The 26,712-nt window shown below is 40.7% G+C and overlaps 1 protein-coding gene across 4 annotated transcripts in view; it reads right to left on the bottom strand.

The window, feature by feature from the left end:
* Positions 1 to 538: 538 nt before the first annotated feature.
* The window catches only part of CCDC138 (coiled-coil domain containing 138), a 78,173-nt gene continuing 51,999 nt past the window's right edge, over positions 539 to 26,712 (bottom strand). For 2 of the 4 annotated variants that reach the window (XM_045006944.1, XM_045006949.1), the window contains 3 exons: positions 24,056 to 24,232; positions 3,024 to 3,162; positions 541 to 1,847 (listed from right to left, as the gene is read on the bottom strand). In XM_045006944.1, the coding sequence (XP_044862879.1) occupies positions 1,676 to 1,847; positions 3,024 to 3,162; positions 24,056 to 24,232 (488 nt within the window). In that variant the 3' untranslated portion in view covers positions 541 to 1,675. Of the gene's footprint in view, positions 1,848 to 3,023; positions 3,163 to 23,644; positions 23,718 to 24,055; positions 24,233 to 26,712 lie in introns of those variants that run through there. The other 2 variants (XM_045006942.1, XM_045006957.1) reach the window with 2 other exon arrangements.

The following is a 26,712-nucleotide window of genomic DNA, read 5'->3' as shown; positions in this document are numbered from 1 at the left end:
GCGTGGGGTCGGCTCGACGCACCGGTGCCGGGGCCAATGCCGACTCCATGAGGAGAGCCCGGAGTCAGATTTCACGCTTCTTCTTTGTACGCGGCTTGAAGGAGCGGCAAATTTTACACTTCTCACTAATGTGAGCCTCGCCCAGGAAGTGAAGACACTGACTGTGTGGATCGCTTCTGGGCATGGAGTTGCGACAGGAGTCGCATGACTTGAAGCCTGAGCCACGGGGCATGCCCCGAGCCAGGCCTTCGCGAGAGAAAGTTCAGCAAAGAAGTTTTCAGGGAAACTGGATACCATTAAGGCTATAATGCTGCAGCCAAGGCTGGAGCAAGTTCCGACTACCTTCACTGGCGGCAAGAAGGAACTAAGGGTGGGGGGAGCACGCAGTCTCCTTTATAGCGCGATATGTCAGCGGCACTCCAGGGGTCGCAGCGGGGCTCCCCCACTGCGGATACTGCTAAGGGAAAAACTTCCGGCACCGGTGCACGTGTGAGCACACACACCTATAGTGGAATACACTTGAGCAATCACTCGAAGAACTAATCTTGTAAGAAGTTTCACATGGACTGGCCTCAGAGTTAATCAAACACAGATTTATTATAAAGCAGGTTCTTAAATTATAATCACAGCTTCAATTACATAATTACACGGAGTTGCAAAGAATATATCTTGTAGTTTCACAGAATGGCATAATCAAACACAAACATTAGAAATGAAAGACTTGTTGAGTCAAGTGACTCATTTTGTGTACATATGCATTTTTTTGAGTACCAATACCTATTCATATCAATGACAAAATTAATTGGCTGTTAGTGTTTGAAAAGTACGTATGGAAAAGTGTGTTCATAAGCAGGAGACTGGACTACGTCCCTTTTGGAAATTAATAAAATAGAAAATTGATTTGTTTTATTAAAAGATTATGGCTTTTAACTGAAGTAAATATTATTCCAAAAATTTTAAGAAATACTTTATATTTTCAGAGATATTACAATCAAAATCCATAAAAAAATACAAAACCATTATCATGAGTTAATAAAGCACAGCGATGTACAGCAAATACATTTAAGTAAAGAGAAAACAGTGAACAGCGATTCCTGTAAATACTGGACATCACAGACCAGAGAAAGTTTCTCATTCAACATACACCTAATATACACCAAGTTCAATTTCATCAAAATTTGACTTCAGTACATTAAAACAAGCATTTTCCTGAAATACATTTGCAAAAAGACTGTTTCCATGTTATGTGCCACCTGTACAAACAAAAAAACAATAATAAATGTTGGTAAAACACTGAAGATTTTAAATTTTTAATATTTTTAAGGTTAACTCATATTTCACAACTTTGTGAGGAAAGTAGGTACTAGTGGTGTGCCTAGCAAGCAGGTGCCAGTTGTGTTGAACAGGTCAGTTTTCTAGAACAGCACAGCACTAACCCTGTAGTATATTTCAGGTAAATTTAAAAACAAAGAAGGCCTCTTGAAGATTGGGCAATTTCCCACCTTCTCTTTCAATGAATACACTGATTAGGAAGGGTAACATAACAAATTCTAACCCATGCAGTTATAAATGAGCTATTGATGTTCTTGTTAGCTAGTCTGCTAGTTTTTATAAATAAATATACTCTTGTTTGTACAAATTATACAGAACATAAACCATAATAAAATACAGTTCGTTAGTGACTTGTGCTTAGACTGGAGATAAGAGAGTTGGTCTTTGTTAAGCCCAAATTGAAAAGAATTGAATTGAGGTTAATACAGAGAAAAGCATGATTTGGATGTGTTGTCCTCTGCAGCTCTTGGATCATTAGATGAATAGTAAACAATTCAAACATCTTCTTATTACTTCTGCAAAAGATTTTCATATAAAATTAGTCAGTGACAAAAATTCATTGGATTACTTTCAAGTATGGGAAGAGAATTTCAAAATCACTATTCTGGAGAGACTGACATTTTTTATGGAACCAAAATTTGTGTTGTATTTTATATTCCATGAATGTGATTCTTTACATTGTCAGTGATAATGGTGTCTCTCTAAGCTGCTATGGTTTTGCTGCATTGTGACAAAAATAAACATGACCCCATGCAGAAGTATCCTTTCCCACAGATAAATGGCTTTTAAATGTAGCCCAAGGAAACCTTAAGGAAGAGATGAAGCAAGTTTTCAAAGCTGTGAAAGAGGGATTGGGTAGTAGACCAAGTGGAGGGGGGAATGCAGGGGGAGAGAGATAGCTCTGGAAATACAGACAGAAAGAAACGATATTTAAAAATACTGTAGACAGATCCAACACTGGAAGATCCAACAGCTGATAGGGATGAGAGATTGTTTTCAGTCTACACATTTTTAAGCAATTTTGTTTGAAAAAAAATCACAATTTATTAAATTCTAACTTATCTCCAATGAAAAATAGTTTTTTTCTTTCAACTTAGAAACTTATCTTGTTTTCCCCACCTAGAGCTATAGGGTTGGTTGGTTTGTTTGTTTTTTATCCTCAGGATGATCAAAACTAATCTATATATCCCTAATTTTCTAGGGAAAAAAGTGTTCAGTACCTAATGTGAATAAAAGACTTTAATTTAGGTCTCTGTTGTTTTATAAGAGAAGTAATCAAATCATGTAATGCACTGGCATAATTCAGTACAAGATGTGATATCATTAGGCAGGGGAGAATTTCTGTTGCAATAAATTTATAAAGCAACAAGCACAGAGAAAAATCCTTAGAAAGGGTCAAATTTAAAAGTCTAAATTCCCTTTTCAAAAATGACTTCTGGGCACTTAGGAGCTTAACTGTCACAGCAAGTGGATAAGACTTAAGGCTTCTAAGTGCCTAAATCACTTTTGAATATAGGATCTAGATTCCTATGTCACATCGGCCCTTTTGTAAATTTCAACCCAGAAAAACTATGTTACAAAGTAACTCAGCAAAACTTAGGGTCAAGGAGAGAAAATGGAGTCAGAAAATTTATGAGAAATACAAAAAAGAAATTTTTGATAACTAAGACTACAAAATAAAAAATATTTACTTGATTCTGGAGAGTTTTTGCAATATAATGCTGAGTTTTTCCACTATCAGTAGATCGAGTTTAGGATTTCGAAGCAACACAGAACAAGTACGGAAAAAGGACTCATTGCTGCAGGCTTCTAGGAAAGGCTGCAAAAAACCTGTAAAGCAGTAATGTAATGTTCTCATCAATTAATTTGGTAGAAAAAATCCAATACTATAGTTAATAAAAGATGAAGTGCACTTTATACTTGCAATGTAACAAGACAAACTACGTAACTTTTTGGCTTCTACTGCACTTTTGACATAAAACTCTAGCAGAATCAGAAACTACAGAACCTGAGCTACAATGTTGTGCTGACATCACCAATAATACGAATATAAAACAAGGTAGTAAACACAGTAAAAGCATTTTGCTTTCTGAACAATAAAAAATGGCAGGAGGGAGGGCTACTTTTAACTCAAGTGATAATTCTCCATCTTTGACACACCTATCTGAAACTCACATATAGCTGTGCACATCATGTCATCAGCAGGCAGAAGCACTAAGCAGTGCCAAAGGTGGTTCACCAAGGAGTATTGCTTTAAGAAGCTGCAAAAGTACATGTCAGCAGATGATACTGAAATACTTATAGAAGCTAATGTGAAACTAAGTAATCTGTCATTATCAAAATGTTTGTTTAGTAGTACTCAGCTTCAAGACAGGTGCAATAAAAACTGTGAGCAAAAAAAAAACAAAAAAAGATTGATCCATATAAATATTAATATAACTCCCTTAATCCTGCATACCTAAAGCTTTTGGTCAAGTCATGCTGCATTTCTATTCACTTTTGTTCTCTTCTCCACAATCTTATTGCTAATATATACACAATGAAATCGGTCCACATTTTATCACCACATTTTCGTACCTAACAAATTAGTTTATAATTACAAATCATCAAATTCTGTGTTTAAGAGTTCAAAAAACTAATAAGGACACCAAGGGTGAACAATTCATTTTTTTGGCCTGACAGGGCAAAGAGAATGCAAATACAAATACATGCATCATATTGCTAAGTCCCCATCTTGTGAAATGGGCATGAATGAGCATTTGTCCCACCCAAAGGTAGATGACGTTTTTTTTTAAATTAAAAACTCAGATTAGTTTTATTTAAATCAATTTTTATTTACATTAAATATATTTTTCTTTTTTAAAATAAACCTATTTGAAATTACATTTGAAATTATGTCAATTTACATTAAGGCCTAAGCCTACTTTAGTCCATTAAAATAATTTAAATTAAAAAAAAAATACAGCAGCATCAATAAGCCCTCCTCAAATTACGAGACAAAGGGTGCCTATTTTTAAATTGTATAACTGGGGTAAATAGCTAACTTTTTAGATCAACTCAAGGTTTATAAATTATCACAATGCTGTATACTACATTAAGTAGCTTTTTTTTCCTTCAGTTTTTACAAGGGAGCAAATATTCTATTTAGATTTTTCCAAATGTAAGTACTGCAATTTCTGTTCTGCATTTTTAGGGTTTTGTCTATATGGTGGGGTAAGGTGCTCTACAGAGGTTTGGCTTCTAAGGTGCACTAACGCGTTGTGCATTAATTGGTCAATGTACACCCGGCTGATGCACACTAAAGGTTCCCTAGTGAGCTTTAACATAGTGTTGTTTCTAATGTGCAACATGTTACTGCGCTTTAGAAATCATCCCATCTCCCACGCATCCACCGTAGAACACCTTACCCACCTCACCATGTAGACAAGCCCTTAAGCACCTAAATACTTCCAAATTCTGTCAATTCACTAACTCCAGGTAATACTTCCTTTGTTTAATACATTTTAAATGCGAAATATGCTCTGGTAAACTTGTTTTCTTTCTTATGATTCTTGCATATATAAGGTAACTTTATGCAACTAATAAAAAACAAATGTAAAATGTTGCTTTTGTACACTTTTAATTCCAATTTCCATCCAAATGCAGCTTGGCACATATCCTGGGTAAAAAAAATATCAAATGTTTACCAGTCACCATTTTCTAACATAAAATACGTTAAAATTGAGAATTCAAATACATGTAGGTTAACCTATATAATTGTTTAAATACATATGTACATATACAGTATATTCTTCCAGTTAGCAAAAGGAAGTACCAAATTGAGTGTAAAGGCTGTATTTGGTTGCAAATCAGCATGTTCCAATGGTTATAACAGCCAATGAGAAAGAACTTTTCTTTAGGACAATAACTAAAAAGTACAAATGCAAAATCAGACTAAAACCAATTATTTAAGTCAAGGTTTCCTGCTTGCTGATTTAAACCATGATTAAAATAAGTGATTTCAATCAATCCACCCTGTTATGCAACAGCAACAATCAGAAAATATCAAGAAAATTTCACATTCTAGAATTGCTTCAACAAAAATTGCTTATATGACGAGACAAACATACTGAAAACTTAGTTTTTAATTTAAGAAATAAAGGACAACAGTTATTCACTGTTTCAAAGCAATCTGATATTTCAATATGATTCACAGAAAGGATACAGAAAGCTAATAAAATGATGTTTGGCTTTCTTACATATACACTATATTTTCTAACTGATAGCATGGGTTAGTCATATCTAGCAAAGGGACACGGAATTGGGAAGAAAGATGTTTCTTAGTTTATTTTTTTTCCTTGCCTTAAACTCATTTGTAAGTCCTACTTAAGGCAACTTAGCAAAATATGCAAACTACAGCATAAAGCAATGAAGTAAAGAAAAAATGGTTACCTACCTTTCGTAACTGTTGTTCTTTGAAATGTGATGCTCATGTCCATTCCATTCTAGGTATGTGTGCGCCTATGTGCACTGTTGTCGGAGACTTTTGCCTTAGTGGTATCTGTAGGGTTGGCTGTGGTGCCTCCTTGAGTGCTGAGCTCTGGCGTCACTATATCAGGCGCCGTTGGCCCTACGCCCTCTCAGTTCCTTCTTGCCAGCAACACCGACAGAGGGGTAGGAGGGTGGGTAATGGAATGGACATGAGCAACTCATCTCAAACAACAAGTTACGAAAGATAGATAACCATTTTTTCTTCTGAGTGCTTGCTCATGTTGATTTCATCCTAGGTGATTCACAAGCAGAATCCCTGGAGGTGGGCTCGGAGTTCACAGATGTGCGGCTTGCAACACTGCTCTACCGAAGCCAGCATCATCTCAGGCTTGCTGTGTAAGTGCATAGTGAGGCATGAACATATGCACAGACGACCAGATGTCATCCCTGCAGAGGTCAGAAATCGGCACATGGGCCAGGAAGGCCACTGCCGAGGCTTTGAGCTCTAGTCAAGTGGGCGGTCACAACCACCAGTGGAGGCACCTTCGCCTGATCACAGCAGAAACAGATGCAGGCTGTGATCCAGGAAGAAATTCTCTGGGCGGATACCGGATGTACTTTCATCCTATCTTCCACCGCGATGAACAACTGCGTTGACTTTGGGGATTGGTCCTGCTTTGAGCAGGGGGTTGGACTAGATGACCTCCTGAGGTCCCGTCCAACCCTGATATTCTATGATTCTATGATTTGTGAAATGGCTTGGTCCTCTCCATGTAAAAGGCTTGTGCCCTCCTGACATCTAGAGAGGGCAGCCCACACTCCTCCTCTGACTTATGAACCTTTGGTAAGAAGACTGGCAGAAATGTGTGTTGGCTTGTGTGAAATAGTGAAACAAAAGCTGGATGTGCTCACAATTGGACCTTGTCCTTGAAGAACACCATATAGGGTGGCTCTGATGTAAGCGGCCTAATTTCGGAGACCCTTCGGGTAGAAGTTATTGCTACCAGGACTGCCACCTTGCAGGAGTGCAGAAGAAGGGAACAGGATACCAAGCCGCTCCAGGCCTTTCAAGAATTGGACCATCATAGAATAGAACCATAGAATATCAGTATTGGAAGGGACCTCAGAAGGTCATGTAGTCCAACCCCCTGCTCAAAGCAGGACCAATGCCCAGACAGATTTTTGCCCCAGATCCCTAAATGGCCCCCTCAAGGATTGAACTCACAACCCTGGGTTTAGCAGGCCAATGCTCAAACCACTAAGCTATCCCTCCCTGCATGAAGACCAACCAGCCCTGGAATGGAGAGTGAAAGGCTGATATAGAGGCCAGGTGGACCTTAACTGAGGAAAGAGACAAACCTTGGAGCTTGAGATGCTTGAGGGTAGTCCAGGATCAGCTGCAGCAAGGCCTGCTAAGGCCCAATCTCATGGACCAAGGCTCAGCATGCAAAATGTTTCCATTTGTTCACATAGGTTGGTCTTGTGTAGGGCTTCCTACTTCCCAGTAGGACCTGTTGAACTCGGGCTGAACATTCCCGTTCCTCGGCAGTAAACCATGGAGGAATCAAGCTGTGAGGTGCAATGCCGCCAGTTTTGGGTGCACAGCCGGCCATGGTTCTGCAATAGGAGATCTGGCCAGAAGGGCAGTGGCATCAGGGGTGCCACTGACAGATCCATGAGTGTGCTGAACCAGTGCTGGCACAGCAAAGACAGGGCTATTAGGATGATCTTGGCCTTGTCCTGCCTGATCTTCATGAGAACGCTATGCAGTAACGGCACCGGCGAGAAAGCGTACATCAGAGCCCCCGACCAGGGAAGCAGAAAGGCGTTCGACTGGGAGCCCCTGTTGACCCCCTGAAACGAGCAGAACTGGTGGCACTTCCTGTTCTGGTGAGTCGCGAACAAGTCCACCTTCGGAAGATCTGGTTGACTACATCGGGATGGAGATACCACTCATGGCGAGACGAGAAGGTTCTGCTGAGATGATCCACCAATACATTTCTGGTTCCGGGGATATGTACTGCCACAAGATGAATGGCATGCTGCATGCAGAAGTCCCATAGACTGAGAGCTTCCTGGCAAAGGGCTGACAACCTGGGCTCTGCCCTGCTTGTTGATATAAAACATTGTGGAGGCGTTGTCCATGAGGACTTGAACCACTTTGCCTTGCAACTGGGGCTGAAACACCTGGCAGGCCAAGTAGACTGCCCTGAGCTCCCGGACATTTATGTGGAGGGAGCGGTCAACCCCCGAGCAGCAGCCCTGTGTACTGAACTTGCCCAGGCGGACTCCCCAGCCTAGGTCAGAGGCATTGAGCACCAGAGTCAGCAACAGGGCCGGGGCCACGAAGGGGACTCACTGCAACACCGATGCAGGGTCCAGCTACCATACCAGTGATGCCCAGATGTGGTCCAGCACCTTGACTACTAGGTCTGGGACATGCCTGTTGGGGATGTAGACCGATGCCAACCATGTCTGCAGAGACTGGAGGTGGAGCCGGGCATGTCAGGCCACCTAAGTACAAGCAGCCACGTGGCCTACCAGCCTTTGGCAAGTGCAGGAGGTGGTGAGCGAGTGACCCCTCACACGGGAGATTACATTTGACATGGCTTGGAAACGGGACTCCGGAAGGAATGCCCTAGACCATGTGGAATCGAGAACTGCCCCAATAAACTCCATTTGTTGCACTGGTATGAGGATTGACTTCTGTTCATTCACAAACAGGCCAGATTGTGGCATGTGGACCACACCAAATTGAGGCTGCTCTGCACGTGATCCCGCAATGTGCCTTTGATGAGCCAATCATTGAGATAAGGATAGACCTGGACCCCCCAATGTCTCAGGTGAGCGGCTACTGGGGCCATCATTTTGTAAAGACCTGCAAGGCTGAGGAGAGGCTAAAGAGGAGCGCCATGAACTGGAAATGGCACTGGCCTACCATAAAACAGAGGAACCATCTGTGTCTTTGGAAAATAGAGATATGGAAATAAACGTCTTTCAAGTCGAGAGCGGCGTACCAGTCTTGTGTATCCAGAGAGGGAATGATGGAGACCAGGGATACCATGCCAAACTTCAACTTTTTGAGGTACTTGTTGAGTCATCACAGGTCTAGAATGAGATGTAGGCCCCCTTTTGCCTTCAGAATCAGGAAATAGCAGTAGAAGAAACCTTTCCCCCTCATTTCCTGAGGAACCTCCTCCACCACCCCCAATTGTAGGCGGTTTACCTTCTGAATGAGGAGTTGCTTGTGAGAAGGGTCCCTGAAGAGGGACGGGGAAGGGGTGGGTGGGAGCAAGAGGTGTCAGAAAACTGGAGGGTATAGCCCAATGACACAATTTCTAGCACCCAATGGTCTGAGGTGACTCTCAACCAGGCTGAACAGTAGGGATGGAGACGGCTGAGGAAAAGGTGGGGCAGATCTGGGGAGGTGACTGGTGCGTTGCTCGAATGCACACTCAAAATGAGCACTTCTGGCCTCCATGGTGTTTCACTGGGCAGGTTGCATAGGCAACTGGGAGGATGAAGGGTGGTGGCAATTAAACCCCGTGTCCCTTCTCCTCGCAGGTCCCTGCTGAGGCTGCCAAGGCCTTTGGCTTGGAAGCGGCCAGAATGGTTTCCTCGCAGACTGAGGTGTATGCATCCCCAGGGAGCAAAGGGTGGCCCGACTGTCTTTTAGACCGTTCAGCCTTGCGTCCGTCTGGTAAGAGAACAGCCCGACTCCATCGAATGGGAGATCCTGTATGGAGGACTGCATCTCCTGGGATAGGCTGGCAGTCTGAAGCCAGGAGCTGCACCTCATGGCCACTGCTGAGGCAACCACCCCGGCCGCCGAATTGGCAACATCCCAGGCCATCTAGAGGAAGCTCCGAGCCACCACAGTACCTTCCTCCACCACAGCCCTTAACTCTTGGGCTGCCTCCTGGGGCATAGAGTCCTTAAACTCAAGGAGGGCGTCCCAGAGGTTAAAGTTATAACGCCCCAACCGAGCCTAGTGGTTCACCACCCTGAACTGGAGACTGGCCATGGAATAAATTTTCCTTCCAAAAAGGTCCAGTCTCTTGGCCTCCTTATTCTTGGGGGTGGAACTAGCTGGTCCGTTTGTCCTTTTCGTTGGCCACCAACATGACCAATGACCCTGGCGGTAGGTAGATGTATAAGTATTTGAGCCCCTTGGCAGGGACAAAATACTTCTTTTCAGCCCTCTTGGAAGTGGGCGAATGGAGGACGGGGTTTGCCAGATAGCTTTGTAAATGTTTAGGACCCCCTCGTGCACTGGGAGTGCGACACGTGCTGGCATGGACGCGGAGAGCACATTGAACAATGTGTCTGATTGCTCCGCCATTTCCTCTGCCTCGAAGCCCAAGTTGGTGGCTGCCCATCAGATCAGCGCTTGATGCTCCCTGAAGTCATCCAGCGGACTAGCCCTCGCCTTGTCTGGAGAGGAGGAGGATGACTGAACCTCCAGGAGGGCCTGGGGCATTTTCCCCCACAGGGTAAGGGGGTCTTGGGGTGGGCACTTGCTCCTTCCCCATAGTGCCCACCAGCACGTCCTGCACCGAGCCTGGTGCTGACTGGGGCTTGTCCAGCGCAGTGCTAATGCTCCAGCCTAACCAGCGGTGCCTGATATACTGACGCATGAGTGTGGCACTCAAGGGGGCACCACGGCCAACCCTACAGATACTGCCAAGGCAAGTCTCCAACAACTGTGCATGTGGGAGCGCGCACACCTAGAATGGAATCGACATGTGCAAGCACTCAAAGAAGAAAGTGTATTTCTTTTGAAAGTTCCTTTGCATGTGTGTTGAGTAAAGTACTTTGTAAATGAAATGTCAAGGTGCTGCTATCAATTTAGTGAAGATGGATGCATCTTTGTTTAAAAAAACAAGGACAGATATATTTTTATTAGTCATAATAGATAGCCTGGGAGTGAATACAAGGTTGTAATTTATTTCAGGAGCTTTACTGAACCCAGTATAAACTGTAAACCCAGAAAGCACAACTCAAGCAACCTAACACCATTTAGAACAGTAGCTGAAAAAAATCTACTTGGCAGTGACAAGTGGGACTCTTTCCCTTGTCAGCATGAAGGTCTAACTCATCAATTTCTGCAGAATTTAAGCTTTCATTTATATATAGTTTCTAGCCCATATGATTGCGAAGATACCCTTCCAAAAGTAACCTCTATGCAAAGCAATGCAATATTGCTTTCCTGAGTACACATACAGATGACTCCAGTGCCTTTTTCTGCTTCTTATAGCTTTATTTTACAGCACCAAGTGAAATTAACAAGATTTGCCAGTTTCATGCGGCTACTCTGTGGACAGTAGCAATACTAACAAGGACTGTCCCTTTCATGCCATTGGATGGGAAGGCTGAGGAACAGCAAAGGCAGACCATGGAGTTACTTATGATAGAAGGCTGACAAAACATAGGCTAATAGAGTGGAAGAGTAACAGAAACCCTCCTCATTTACAGGACCCATGAAGAGATAGATGAAATGATTAATTCTTGTAATTCTGCTTTGAAAGTATAATTTCACTGGATTCCTACCCTTGGGTTTCCCTACAGTGAAACTGGCTGAGGTCCTTTAGCTGTGAATGAATTTTGGCTCTTTAAGACACCCCTTTAGGTCAGACATTTTTAATTCCCTTGATGAGCATGACACAGAGAAGTTCCTAAATTGCAAAAGTAGTATGTGTACAAATATTTATGATAGGATGAGATCATCAGAAAAAATCAACAATTGAAAGGACAGTGAAAAGGTGAGTAGAAATCAAAGGTATCTTCAGAGAAGCAAAATTACAAGTGGGTAATTCTCTCTCTCTCTAAAGTTACCATTATTATGTTATGGTAGTGCTTAGGGTCCCCAGTCAATAATTAGGGCCCTTGTGATTGAGACATTGCACAAAGTTCCCCTGCCTCAGAGAGCTCACAATCTAGGTTTGTGACAAGACATAACAGAAGAATAAAACAAGCAAATGTGGAGCAGAGGAATAGGGCTGGGTTTCTACTAAAGAGCAGACAAACTCTCAGATTCTCCAATCACGCAGGGGAAAAAAAATACTGTATGAGGCAGGTTCACATCCCAGAAGAATCATGGAGTCATCTCCACAACAGGAGATGGGAGGGCTAGAGGGGAATATTGAATAGGAGATGAACAAAGGCAAGAATGCATATTCCTCTATATGACGATAATATGGTTTGTAATATAAGGCAAATTAAAAAACGGAAATTCAGGCTCTGGAACATACACTTGTGAAGCATCTGAAGACTTTACTATACCAGACATCATAACAAGACAGCAGAAAGCCAGTTTCATAAAGATCTAGAAAAACACCCTCCTGGAGGAAAATATATAGTTCAGGAAAGGAATATCATTCCAGCACACAATTCAACACCCAACACAATCTGACAAAGGGAACTCAGGTTCCAACGTGAAAACAATTTTCATTTTCGAAGATAACTGTGTCCAGAGAGGAATAGCTATAGACCATTTCTGTCAGGTATCGAGCAGTATCACTATCCATCTGATTCTGTCCTTAATACGACTGTCCAGGTTGACAATATACCCAAGGTGTACCTCTAGTCTTTCTACAGGTACTTTACTTTTGAGACAATAGGGATCATTATGAAAAAAAATTAAAATCAAGATCTCAGGGCCATGTAATTTGAGGCAGATAGAAGATCCTGAGTAGATCTACGCGAGAAATTCTTTTTCCATCCTGCTAGTGTTCACGATTTTAAAAAAATTTCCTGTTGAGCACTGACACAAAACCAAAACAATGTGCATTTTCTGCAAATAAAAGAGAACCCCAGAACAATCAACAGCCTAGTGGTTAGCGCTCTCATCTCAAGTGGGAGACCCAAGTCCCAGCTCTGAATCTCCCACATCCTAGGTGAGTAACCTGAGCACCAGAAGGTTGGCTATTCTGGGCTCTCAGTTTCTCCTCTTAGAAGTGTTCCACTTTGAATAAATAATTAAATACCCATTTGGCCAGAGAGAGAAATTAACTCTACAGCCTGTGGGTTATGGCACTAGCCTGGGATGTGGGAGAGTCAGGTTCAACTCCCTAACCACCTTGTTTGCCACTGGAGTTACTCCTAAGAACAGTTAACAGGAAGGTGTGACAGGAAAGCTAGTGAAAACACAGTAAGTATTATCAAATATAAATGAGTAAGACCACTAGCATCCACAAACTAATTTATAGACTAAGCTTGTTTAAATAAATACGTCTTCAGACAACAGAAAATAAAGTGAGTATAAAGACATTCGTGGGATGACATATGCCTTCAGGCTCAGATTGAATGCATTTTGGGCAGATGATGGTGGCAAGCTCTCCTCACTGACTTGAAGATAATGGGAGTCACCTTTAAGTACATTAGTAGTAGTAGTAGTAGTAGTATTGCTGTAGCACCAGAAAGCCCTAGTTACGGATCACAGCCCTATTGTGCTAGGTGCCATACAGAAAGACATTCCTTGCTCCAAACTGCTTACAAACAAAAAGTAACTGATCCACAATTTGAGACACCTCTGCAGACACACACAAGTATCCTACTTAACTGGCTCTCTGCTCACAGGATATAAAGCCAGGGAAATCTTCTTAAGACCTCCCCTATGTTATTCCTTTTGAAATAAAATTTAATTGTAAAGAAAAAAGTTAATATTTTGATAAAGTTTATAACACAGAATATAAGGCATAAGATAAAAATACTATAGAAAAGATTGACTACTTTAATAAAATAGAACCACCATCAAAGTGGAAAGAATTGCTCAGTTTCACTGAATATAATTAGCTGGAAGTAGAGCAATCAAAAATAGTTTATGTATTTTAAGAGAATTTTTTTTATAAACTAAGTTTACAAAATCTCTTAGTAACTTCTTCTGGAAGGATACTACTGTACATTGTTAGAAAGCCCATGTTAATGTAATACGTTTAAATGCACATTTATCTGAAAAATAATTGTGGAGATGAACAAGTGCTTCTAAAACATATTTGATAAATTTCTATTTTGGTGGTCTGTGGTTGTAGTAATTATATTTAATTTTTCTTGTAAACTTTTGGTGATTATGAAGTCTATATCTGTAATGTCAGGTTTTGTACAAGTTATAATATTCTGTACAAGCCTGCACAGGCATCCTTAGAAATCTGTACTAACTTGCATTAGTAGTTCAGTTTCAAAAGTACACTGCAGTAGACAATAAGCAATTAATTATTGTTGACAGATTACATCAGATTCCCCTGAAAGTGATCAGTCACCAACAGGCATAAAATCTCACAAGCTGTTGTCTTTAAAAACAAAAAAAATCTCCTTTCTAAACTTAGGTATATGTCATTTTCGAAAATGAACACAGACAGAAAGCGTATTTGTGAGAGTCTCAATTAATTAAGAATAATTAAACAGTAGGGTTTTGCCTCCACTTCATGTGGAGATGTAACTTTTACTAGAATCAGTGGCTAATGTAAATACACACCAACAGGAGAGAGAAGAGATGGCAGCAACGCAAGTGAGTGACAGAGTATTGACAACATGACTGACCGTTTGGAGAAGTCCCTCGCTATGATTATGGAACAGCAAAGAACTTAGGAGGAAATGAAATTGTTTCCCTGTTGCATACAGTCACCTGCAGTAATTTATTTATAAAAGAGAGAGAAACAACTTGCTAACTTAAGTTCCTGTATCTTATTGATGAATGACCAGTTATTTGGACCCAGTATTTAAAATATATCTGATGTAGTATTGCTTTATTATTTTTATTGTTGTAGTGCCTAAACTTTGCTAGCTAGTTTCCAAACCTGAGAGTTCCTGCATGATAGAGCAAACAATCAAAAAAGTCAAAGACAGATGAAAGGCAGAAGAATAGGAAAGAAACAAAATGATCAGGGCAATGAGAGGCACACATGTTGGTAGCTACAAATTTATTTAGGTTCTATCTATTTATTTTAAGTTACAGACTAAATTCTCTTTCCTGCATCATCCCTCCATCATTCAATCCCCAGCTGCAATTTCAGTGTTCTTATGGCCATCACAAAATCTGACGCCCACTTCATCACAAGGTATAACAAAGAAAGATTTGCTTTTGATGTTTATCTGTTAAAGGAAAACTGAACCCATTTAGTTAAGTTCAGCCATTTGAAAATTCATAAAGCAAGAGGATGTTTTGAGTGAAGTATCTGGACAAGCTACTTAGAATTTCCTTTTCTGAAGCTGCCACTGTAAGCAACCATTATGGCTTGAAGAAAAAAAAATCACCTAGAAATTGTAGTTTAAGTTATTTAAAAACGTCAAAGCATAATATTTTAACAAAGCACTGTATTTATACTTACTTCTCTTTGTTTACATTTTTTAAAAAGTTTTCTATAGTAAGGTCAGTTGGAGACTTGTTTACAACCGCTTGCATAGGGTTCCCACACTCAGTGTCTAACATGATTTTAATTTTCAGCAAGACGGTCAATGCCACTGTAAGAGTCTAAACTATTTGTGCAAACCTCTAGTGTAGTACAGCTAACACCAGAAAGCAGGTAAGGGTTAAATTTTTCTCTTTTCTAATTTTCATCCTATTACTGGTAATTATGTCAGAATATAATTAGCATAATAAATGTTTCTGTGGGCTTATTTGCAATATTTGTAGACTGTTATGCCCTAAATAGACATCTAAGCAAGGTATATTAGAGAGACAAGGTGGGTGAGGTAATATTTTTTATTGGACCAACTTCGTTGATAAGACAGACAAGCTTTCGAACTACTCACAGCTCTTTCTCAATGTAGCTCAAAAGCTTGTCTTTGTGACCAAAAGTAGTTGGTCCGGTAAAAGATATACATCACCCACCTAGTCTCTCTAATATCCTGGGACTGACACAGCTACAACACTGCATATGCAAGGTATATATATTTCTCTCTTAATTCTTCGATGTAAATCCATCTTTATAATCTCCATCCATTTTTGTTGCTCTTTTCTTCGCTCCCTCCAAATGTGTCAATACCTTTCAGGTAATAAGCTGCCCAGAACGGAACACAATATTTCAAATGCAATCAAACCACAATCATACAGAAAGGACCTATTAACTCCCCATGTCCTATGACAAAATGTCCTTACATGTTCAACCCAAAACTCAACTGGTGTTTTATGCTGCCACATCACATTGCAAATGTATCTCTAAATGCAATTATGAGAATGCATAGATGCCATTCAAGACCATATAAATGATCCAGAATGGCCTTCGGTAAAATCACAGCAAATATATTGGTGTCCTTTTAGAGCATGATTTGTTCAATTGCAGAATTGAACTAAAATGGCTGTGACCTCCCCTGGAGCAAAACTGGGGACATTTCCTGTCTGTTAGGTTGCAAACAGGTCCATCTTCGGGGGAAAAAACTCTATAGGAGATACCACAGACAGGATGTCTGAGTTGAGAGACCATTTGTGGTTTGGGTGAAAGACTGGATCAAATGGTCAGCCAGTGTGTTCTGTACTCTGGTAAATGTGATGCCCTGAGAGCTAGGAGTTCTGAATGCATAAATTCCATAACTTGAAAACCTTTTGGCACAGTCTGTTTGACCTGGTACCCCTTTGTTTGTTGTCATAAAACACCACTGTGATGTTGTCAATTAATACCTAGAGAATCTTGTCCCAAACATGAGACAGAAACTGTTGGCATGCAGCAAAAATCACTCGCTGCCCAAGGACAATTATGTGTAACCTTGCTTCTTGGGGGGACCAAAGCCCCTGGGCTTGGAGGCAATCTAGATACTCTCCCCACCCCATGGTTGATGTATCCTTACTAGAGTAATGGATGGAGTAAGGGGAGCAAATAGGACTTCCTAGTGCATCCACCAGTCCAATGAGGACAGCACCTTGATCAGGATGCTTATTGTTTGTGCAAATGGTGAACTGCACAAATTGGTCACTGAACCGCACTGAGCCCAGTCTGCATTGCTCTGAGGTGCTGTCTGGCATGGGGCAGATGAGGGTCACATATGTACATATGACTCAGAAGTCTAAGGCAATTCCTTGCAGTAATTCTTGAGGGACACAAATAAAGATCCTGAATAGCATGGAACCTGGGAAGTTGTAGAAGACCTCTGGAGATGGTGGAATCCAGAATAACTCCAATGACCCCACCCTCTGTACGGGAGATATCAACCTTTCCTTGCTTATTTTCAGGCCTAAAAAACTGAATAATTGGAGAATTCAATGTATAACAATTTCTACCTGTTTAAATGACCTCAAATCAACCAATCATCCAGGTAAGAATACACCTAGACATCCTTGTGCTGAAGGTACGCCACTACCAGAGACTTACAGTTGGTAAAAAACCCTTGTGCCAATAATGGACCAAAGGGCAGAACAGTGAATTGGTAGTGATCTTGACCTATCACAACCCTTAGCGATGGATCGCCATATGGAAAGAAGCATCCCTGCAAGTCGAGGGTAGCATAACAGTCTCCTGGAGCTAGGGTAGGAATAACAGCAGTGACAGACACTATACTGAACTTTAACTTCTTGATGTATTTGTTTAAGTTCCGAAGGTCTGGAATGAGTTTAAGACCTCATCTGGCCTCGGGTCTTAGGCAATATTGAGAACAGAACCCTCTTCCCTTGATGAGGCTGGGGCACTTCTTCCACAGCTCCCAAAGAATGTAGAGTCTGCACTTATAGTCTTATGGCAGACCTCGGAGAAGGTTCCCTAAAGAGGGTCAGGGAAGGTGGGATAGAAAGAAATTGCAGGGTATAATCAGATTCCACCATGCTTGGCACCAACTTGTCCAAATTAATAGCCTGCCATATATGTAGGAAGTGGGATAACCTGTCCAGGAGGGAAAAGGGCAGTAGAATCCAGGTTGCTGAGTACACTGTCCTCCATATAGCAGTCAAGCCAGCTGCTCTGAGGCCTGGGTATGCCTATTTGATGAAAACAAAGAAGAAGCAGGAGCTCAAAGCCTCCATCTTTGTGATCTTTGCCTCCTCTTAGACTGGTCTGACTGTCAAAAAAAAGTACTACCAACGCTTGGTTGTGGCTAAGCATGATATTTGGTCCTTCTTGTAGATGGTGCATAGAGAGCCCTAAGAATTTCAAAACAGCTCTAGAATCCTGTGAGGTGTAAAGTGCTTTATCTATCTTGTATGAAAATAAATCAGGTACCTCAAAAGTGAGGTCTTCATTGTTTGTTGTACTGTACCTCCAGAGGCCAGCAGCCAAGAACAATTCATGGTGACAGCTGTCACCATGGATCTGGCTGCCAAATCTGCCACATCCAGTGATGTCTGCAGTGCTGAACAAGTAACCAATTGGTGGTCTATAACCAAGGCTCAGAATTGCTCTCTAGAGCTCCCCAGAAGTTTGTCTGTAAACTAAGAGATTGCCCACCAGTTGATATAGTTGTATCTGGACAGTAAGACCTGATATTTAGCTGTGAAGTTGTAATCTTGCTGTGAAAAAACTCTTCCTCCTAAACAGATACAGTTTTTCTGCATGTTTTCCTTTGGAGGTAGCTTTAGACTGTCCCTGGAGACCTCTCTCATTCACAGTGCCCCTACCTGTGACCCTAGCATGGGACATGTATAAAAATGTTCAATCCTCCCCCAGACAGAACTTGGTATTTCTGTTCAATGAGTTTGGCCACTGGTGGAATGGATGGGGGGGGTCTGGCACAGAGTCTTAATAGGCTGCATGATACCCATATCCATCAACAATGCTATCTTTCCTGTTGTAGCTAGGTGGAGAATATCAATAACCTTATGGCTGCTCTCTTCTACAAGCTTAACTTGTTTTTCAAGAGAAGCTGCCATCCATCTAAGGAGCTTTTGGTATACTTTGAAATCATCCAGTACCAGGGATGACGTCTCCAGTAACACTGCCTCATCCAGTGATGAGGACAAAGCATTAAGAGGGGACACTGGAGAGACTTTCTAAGGCTGATCCTGCAGTACTGAGACAGTGTACTGTTCCACCAACTGTTGGGGTAGCCTTGGTGATGCCGATCTCCAAGGTCGGTCAATACCACCACTACCCCCCATCACCTGTCTCTAGGTATCAGTGGGAGAGACTTCCCTCCTGGCTTTTGTGACTTTACAAGGGGGTGGAGAAGGTGACCTGGAAGCTAGAGGTGTCCCTCATGGCATCCAATATGACCAGTGAGGGGGTCAGAATGGTACTGGACCCCAGGAATGCCAGGTCCAAGTCTCCCAGTTCTGTGCTCTGCCCCTGTCTAAGATCACTTGCAGAACTGAAAGCATGATCTAGAGGATGCCCCACTGTGTGTGTAACATGTAATCAGCAAGCCATCTTTAGACTCCAAGAAAGACCAGGAGTAGTCCGAAGCCCACATCAGTGTGGTACTGGAGGTTGTCTTTGGAGACTGGGATCTGGATCAGTGCTGGGTTCGAAGCATCAAAGGAAGCATGGATGACTTCCTGACTGCTGGTACCATACAACAAATCAGCATTGGCACTGGTGCAGAGGTCAACTGCGGTACAGGGTTGGACAGTGGTGGAGCCACTGTGAAATGTACCACAGCTAAGACACATAGTATCTGCGGCAGTGCCAAATGAGAGTCTTTGCCCTGAACAAGAGGTGACAAACCGTGTTATTGAGAGATACTAAAGGTCTCTGCTGCAGCATAAGCTTCTAGTGTTGTCAGTAAAGAGAGACATGGTTGTTCCACCAAGATCAGAGAAGACTGACCCAATATCTCTGCTGGAGCAAGAGCTAGTCTCGATGGCCCCTGAAAGGACACCAGAGTCAACAGGTCAACATCAAGAGACACAGCATGAGCTAGTATTTGAGAACAGTAAACTGAAGGGCGCACTTTACTATTGGTACCGGAGGAGCTTTCTGAGGAGAAATGGTGTTCTTTGAGACTCTGACTAACTTGGTACTGACTTCTCATGCTTCTGAATCTGAGAAAGCTCAGAAGCTCTTAGCCTCCCAAAAGGCGGCTCTGGCAACAATGAACTCCTGCATCCATCAATGGGTAAAGTAGGGGAAGTACTTCTGGAAGAAGTCTTTGATGAGGCCCCTTCTGAAGAATTAGGGCAGCCTCCATGAGAAAATACCAGGATCATTCTTCTATAAAGGGGAAGGAGAGAGGGTCATGAAATAGACAAGTGCAACATCTCGAAGGTCAGTAACTGTTTTTTCTTCTCTGAGTGATTGCACATGTCCACTCCACTTCAGGTGACTCGCAAGCAGTCTGGGGGTGGATTTTCTAATCTACCCGAAGAGTGACTGAAGGACTACTCATCCGAACTTGGCATCATCTCTGGAATGCTGAGGTATAGCATAAGTTGTAAAAGTATGTACTGATAACCAAACTGCTGCTCTACAAATACCTGTTATAGGTACTTAAGGCAGAAGCTTAAGGACGCTCCTTGAGATCTTGTAGTGTGCCCTACTACTCTACCCAGAGGGGTTACATTAGAAATGTCATAGCACAGATACATTTAGGAGGAAATCCAGGACGAGATTCTCTGAATCAAGACAAGAACACCTTGCATCCTGTCTGCAATTGCCATGAACGGCTGGGAGGATGACCTAAACAATCTAGTTCTGTTCAAATAAAAAGTTACTGCTCTTCTAACATCCATGGTATGAAGTCTCTTCTTCCTTATGAGAATGGGGCTTAGGAAAAAAAGTTGATAAGTATATCACTTGATTGAGGTGGAATTCCAACACTACTTTAGTCAAAAAAATTTGATGCGGATGTAAGTACTTTGTCCTTATAAAAGATTGTCTAGGGAGCATAAGCTACCAACGCTCATAATTCTGCCTCTGTTTCTTGCAGAGGTAATGGCTACCAAAAAATGCTACTTTCATGAGTCGAAGGAGTGAAGAAGAGGTAGCCATCAGTTTAAAGGGTGGACCCATCAAACTTTGCTAGCAGTTTCCCCCCTTTTTTCTAGAGTTGTCAGACTGCCTAAGCATGAAATGCAGGTATCGTTGGTACGACTGAGGGCAGAATTGTTTCTTTTTACAGAACAGAGTGTAAAATCCCAGTGTTTTCAATGTAGTCTTCAAGTCTTTTGAGACACTGAAATTTCTCATCAGTCTGCTGAGAGAACAGGGTTGAACCTTCCCAGGGGAAATTCTGAATAGTCTGCTGGACCTCCCATGGAAGACTCAAGGCTTGACCCATGAAAGTAACACAGGTTAGACAGGTGTTTTGTCTAACCTGTTCTTAAAAATCTCCAATGACAGGCACTCCACATCCTCCTTTTGAAGCCTATTCCAGAGCTTAACTACCCTTATCGTTAGCAAGTTTTTCCTCATATCTAACCTAAATCTCCCTTGCTGTAGATTAAGACCCCATTACTACTTGTCCTACATTCAGTGGAGTTCAATGGAGAACAATTGATCACTTTCCTCTTTATAACAGCCCTTAACATATATGAAGACGTATCAGTTCCCCCCAGTTTTCTTTTCTCAAGACTAAACATGCCCAATTTTTTTAACCTTTCCTCATTGGTCAGGTTTTCTAAACCTTTTACCACTTTTGTTGCTCTCCTCTGGACTCTCCAATTTGCTCATATCTTTCCTAAAGGGTGGTGCTCAGAATTGGGCATAGCACTCCAGCTGAGGCCTCACCAGTGCTGAGCGAGTTAGACAGTTACCTCCTGTGTCTTACTTTTGTGTTAATATAGCCCAGATTGATATTAACCTTTTTTCCAACTGCATCACATTGTTGACTCTGATTCAATTTGTGATTCACTGTAACTTCTAGATCCTTTTCCCAGAACAGGTGGAAATCAACACTCTAACTAAAAATTAAGTAAAATAACAAATGAAACTTACTCCAAAATTCTAACTAACTATAGACAAGTACACTAACTACATACAAGAAAAAACAATTTTTCTGAAAGGGAGAACACTTGCAGAGCAAAGCAACATGCTCTGACTACCAGTCACGAGCAGTAAGAAGCAATTGAGGGAGGCTGAGGATGGGTCCTTTATACCATCATGCAAGAGCATGAGACAGCAAAGGGTGCATGCGCTGCCATGACAGATATCATTAAGGGAAATCTCTCTGGCTCTGGTACACTGGGTATATACATAACTGAAATGTGCAATCACTCAGAGAAGAACCTTAACTCTTTCCCCACAAACACTACCAGCTGTCAATCTTTAATCATTCTTCTGAATACAACTCCTTATCAAACTATCCTCTCCCAACACAACCGACAACTACTTCACCGAGTATCTACAACTATTAATGTTGGGGAAAATAATTTAGTAAAGGGTGTAGGCCTTGCTGGAGCCCTAGGCATGGTTAAAAGTATGAACCAAGGCTATGAGCCAAAGTAGGCCTTGTCAGAACAGCAAGGCTAGGTATCAGCTAATCAAGTAAGTACATTGCTAAGAGGCTGATACAGGAAGTCACAGATCCCTTGTGAGATAAGGAGGGAATGACAAGATAATGGATGAGGATGTTTTGTTCAAACTATCAGATACAAGGTACAAGGATGGTAGCTAACAACGTCTGGAGTGTAATAAGTAACTTGTTTGTACCAATGTATAAAAGAAAAAGTCATAGGAGGGGCAATTTTGTATTGGCCTAGCAAACAATATTATGTTGATTAAGCTGATACCTTGTCACAGACATACATATGTTAGTGAACCTGCTTGGTATGAGGGGCCCTAGTACCATGCTTTGAAGCCAATAAACCTGACCAAGCCTTTGCCACTGAACGGAGCTTGTGGTCTTTCTTTACGAGTAATGGCGAGATCTGCTGAATCAACATTAGCTGCAAGCTATACTGGTGCAGAAAACACTGTAGCTTCAGAAATAACACTGCAACACTAGCAGCACAGGGGTGTGTGAAGAAGAATGGGTGGGTTGAAGAGAGAGGGGCAGAGTTAAAATCAGGCGAACACATTTGACATTCATCTCAGGCTATTTGATGCTGTTCAGCCTTCCACCAGTAATATTTTTAAGAGTATCTTTTTTAAGGCAGAGCAAACAGTCCCATTTCCACCAGCACAAACAAAGATACAATGGGGAGTTTGGTTTGAAATTTAAGTTCTTGGAGAAACCAAAATAGTTAAGTATGTTAAAATGCCCAGTTGGCTACCTTCAATATTTCTAACACAGCAGCATTCCCCTCTTGGTCCAAAAACCCAGAAATGTTTACAAAACAAAAAGGTTTATGTATCAGGAATCCCCTGATACAGCATCTGACCCATCCTCTGCCTCAGTTTCCCCTTCCTGAACCCACCAATAACTGCACATAAGCTCTCTTTTGTTGAGTAACATCCTTTCTTGTGGTCTGTTTTATTAAAATAATATCACAGTTCAATGTCAACTTAAATTGAAACCAGACTTTCTCCAACTATACATTTCCTTAGTCTCTTGTTCAATAGTTCTTTTCCAAAACCCAGGTCCTGCTGTTTGGTGCTTCCTAAAGCCTCTTCCACTTAAGGGTTCTGCCCTGGTCCCACACATGCCTGGCGCAGAAGGCCTCTTCTCCAGGTCCTCTCTAGCCCTTGGTTTCCTGCAGAAGCCTTCCTGCAGGTTTCTCATCCTCTGAGTAACCTCTTTCATATAGGGAAGCAGTGCCTCTTATCTGAGCATCGGGGATCACCTGATCGCTATCCTCAACACCAATCACTTGGGGATGCAGTTTAAAAGTGGCACAGGTAAGGCTGAGCCCCCCCAGCCCCCTTTAAAGGGCTAGGTCATCCAGCAACAGTAAAACCAAACTAAAACAAAACAAAACATCACCTAGCCATTTAGAAAAGTCACTTTTACTTATAAGAAGTGGAAAAACTGAGCAGCATCAGCTACTCACTCAAATTATAAAGAAAGTTCATACAAGAGCCTGGCTATTTTCAAGTCTCCACCTGATGGCAGAAGGACTTGCATCCAGTGTCTGTTCTAGCATAGACTGACTTCAGAGAAATTAGAAATGTGCCCATCACCTACAGGAGCAATGGAAAAACCTTAGAATGAGTTGCAAAATGTAACAGGGATAAATCAGAAAACAGATCTGACAATATGCTGCATATATTTAAGAAATAAAAAAAATCCCAAAATAATTTACTTATATATAAAGAATGAGAAACAGCTAACTCACGCAGCTAGAGAACAGCTTCACAAATGCTATATTTATATGACAAAAAGATAAGTACTACTTGCTACTACATATTACATCAGAAAGAAAGTAAGGATTGTTTTTCACTTGGGATTTAAGTTTCATTGCATTTGTTTTTCATTTTATAATCCTATATTTTTATTGTTTAAAATTAAGCAAATTTACCAGATTCCATTGTCATCTGAAGTAAACCATCAATGGCATTGGAAAGCAGACCTCTACTGGATATTCTTAAGTGACTTAATATAACAGGCATAGATTGGTACTCCAAAAACAAGGCCTTTCCTTCATCTGTCTTCAAGTCCACGCAAAGGGAATCAAATGCCTGAGCCAGATAATCAGCTGAAAGAGACATTAAAATGCAAACAATTTTATAATTACAGTTCTAATGACTAATCTATAAAGCTTAGTATAAATAGCTACTTTGAAATTAATAGCTATAAAAAATGTAACAAAATTAGAAGATTAAACGGATCAAGATATTAAGGTTTAAATGGTTAGACCTTAATTAGAAATATAGGAAATATTAAAATAGACGATTTACTGTGCCTTGGTTTAAAGTAGGGAACAGGGAAGTTGGGGGCAGCCCACATTTTTTTTAAAAGTATGACTTATAAAGGTTAGATTTAAGTATTTTGCTCAAGAGATGAAATGAACCCTCTCCTGCACTCAATAAAGCTTTATAATACAGGTTAAAATTAACAGAAATGCTTATTTCTATACTGCATGAATGATGAATGCAGAAATTCAATTTTATTTTCAATATCATATTATTCCCAATATTAATAAGAAATAGATCTACACAATCAGTGAAATCCCAATCCCTATTGCTATGAATATTATTTTTTTTCACATCACTGAATACTTCAAGGTGTAACACTGTTTGCTTTATGGCTTTGAAACATAGAAATATGTTGCACTGGTTTTGAATTCTGAGTTAGTCTATCTCCCCAGCTTTGTTTCCTCTTCTCCTACAAGTTTCTCAGCAAGTGCTACATAAATGCCAATAAATACAAATTTTAACTAGTTTAATATCCAACTTTAATTTTTTTATACAAATTAAACTATGAAAGGGAAGGACAAGGGTAGGATAACTTTAAACCCTGCTTATGTACAAATCTATTGTTTACTTTTCTTCAGATTTTACATGTATGATACATAAAATATTTAAGACATACTGCGCCAATTTCCTAAAAATAACATGAATGTTGAAGATAAAAATAGTCAGAAAGTGACACAATTGTAACTTTTGTTCTTGTATTGTATTCTAGTTCCAGCAGTAATTAAATGGACAACCTGAACTTCTCTCATACCTATTAGGGCCTTTATTCAGGACAGTACTTATGCACATGTAACTTTAATGCACAAAATAGTCCATTGACTTCAAAGGGACTACTCACGTGCTTGAAGTTAGTCACATGCTTTTGTATCTTGCTAAATTACAGCTGTAGAGACATTAGAGCAGGGGTAGGCAACCTGTGGCACGCGTGCCGAAGGTGGCACGCAAGCTGATTTTCAGTGGCACTCACACTCCCCGGGTCCTGGCCCAGGTCCAGGAGGGCTCTGCATTTTAATTTAATTTTAAATGAAGCTTCTTAAACATTTTAAAAACCTTATTTACTTTACATACAATAGGTTAGTTATATATTATAGACTTATAGAAAGACCTTCTAAAAACATTAAAATGTATTACTGCCATGCAAAACCTTAAATTAGAGTGAATAAATGAAGACTCGGCACACCACTTCTGAAAGGTTGCCAACCCCTGCATTAGAGGGTTTTTTCCTTTGAAGTGTGGTATAATGAATAAACCTGCCTAGCTTGAGACTACGACTTCCTCAACGTTTGGGAGATATCTACTAACGTGCTCAGAGATGAAGGAGAAGAGTACTGGATAAAGACAAAGATCGCAACTACTCCATTCCCATTTACTTTCATGAGAATTTGTTCGGAGAAGTTTAATCTTTCCGTTTATATGCTGATTACTTCTACAGTATATTAAAATATACAGGGACTTGAGACTCAGGGTTAAATAATAAACTCATCTAAGTATGTTAAATAACCACAGGTCCTATATTTCAGATCTCCCTATTTCAAATTCCTATTTAGAAATAAAAACACACTACTCAGTTACAGGAGGAAATAATTTAATATAATGGAGCCATTCTGTAGTAAGAAAAGTTTAGTTACAGTGCCACCTCCTGGATTTACGACACTTTAGAAGAAAAAAGTAATCTTACTGAAACTATTGCATTATGAATAGAAGAAAATCAGTGCTTTACTTTCAATGTGTGATCAAAATTCGTACGTTGTAATTTCACAAATGTGCTTTTATTATTGCAGATCATACTTAACCATAGCATATAAACTAACAGTAAAAATAAATAAATAAATAAATAAAGCTAAAAAGTTTTACCATTGTAAGTACTGGCTTTAGCTGTTTAGCTTGATTAATGAGTCTTGGTATGGCGACTTTTCATGTTGGGGTTTGTTTGTTTTTTAATATCAGGAGGGACCTCTTATCAATGTGATTCTCATTTTAAGAATATATTTCACATTAGTCTATTGGTAGAATAACATTCTTCTAATTATTAGGACCTGTATCTGTTTTAAAAACTTCAAAAACCAAACCTAAGACTCACCTTTATCAGGAATTTTAGTCTTAAAACAAACAAGCAGTGACAGGATAAACTTCCACATAATGTCACACTAATGTGCTTCTTACCTAGTCTGGAAAGATCACATCTGTAAATATGAAAGCACAGTTCAATCTCCAGAGTTATTTAATCCTTAGCCTCCCTGGTTAGGCTGCCAATGATAAA

Source organism: Mauremys mutica, chromosome 1 (genome assembly GCF_020497125.1).
Source record: "Mauremys mutica isolate MM-2020 ecotype Southern chromosome 1, ASM2049712v1, whole genome shotgun sequence".
Classification (NCBI taxonomy): domain Eukaryota; kingdom Metazoa; phylum Chordata; order Testudines; family Geoemydidae; genus Mauremys; species Mauremys mutica.
Note: the sequence above shows the minus strand (reverse complement) of the source record. Positions and strands in the feature narration are given on the sequence as shown.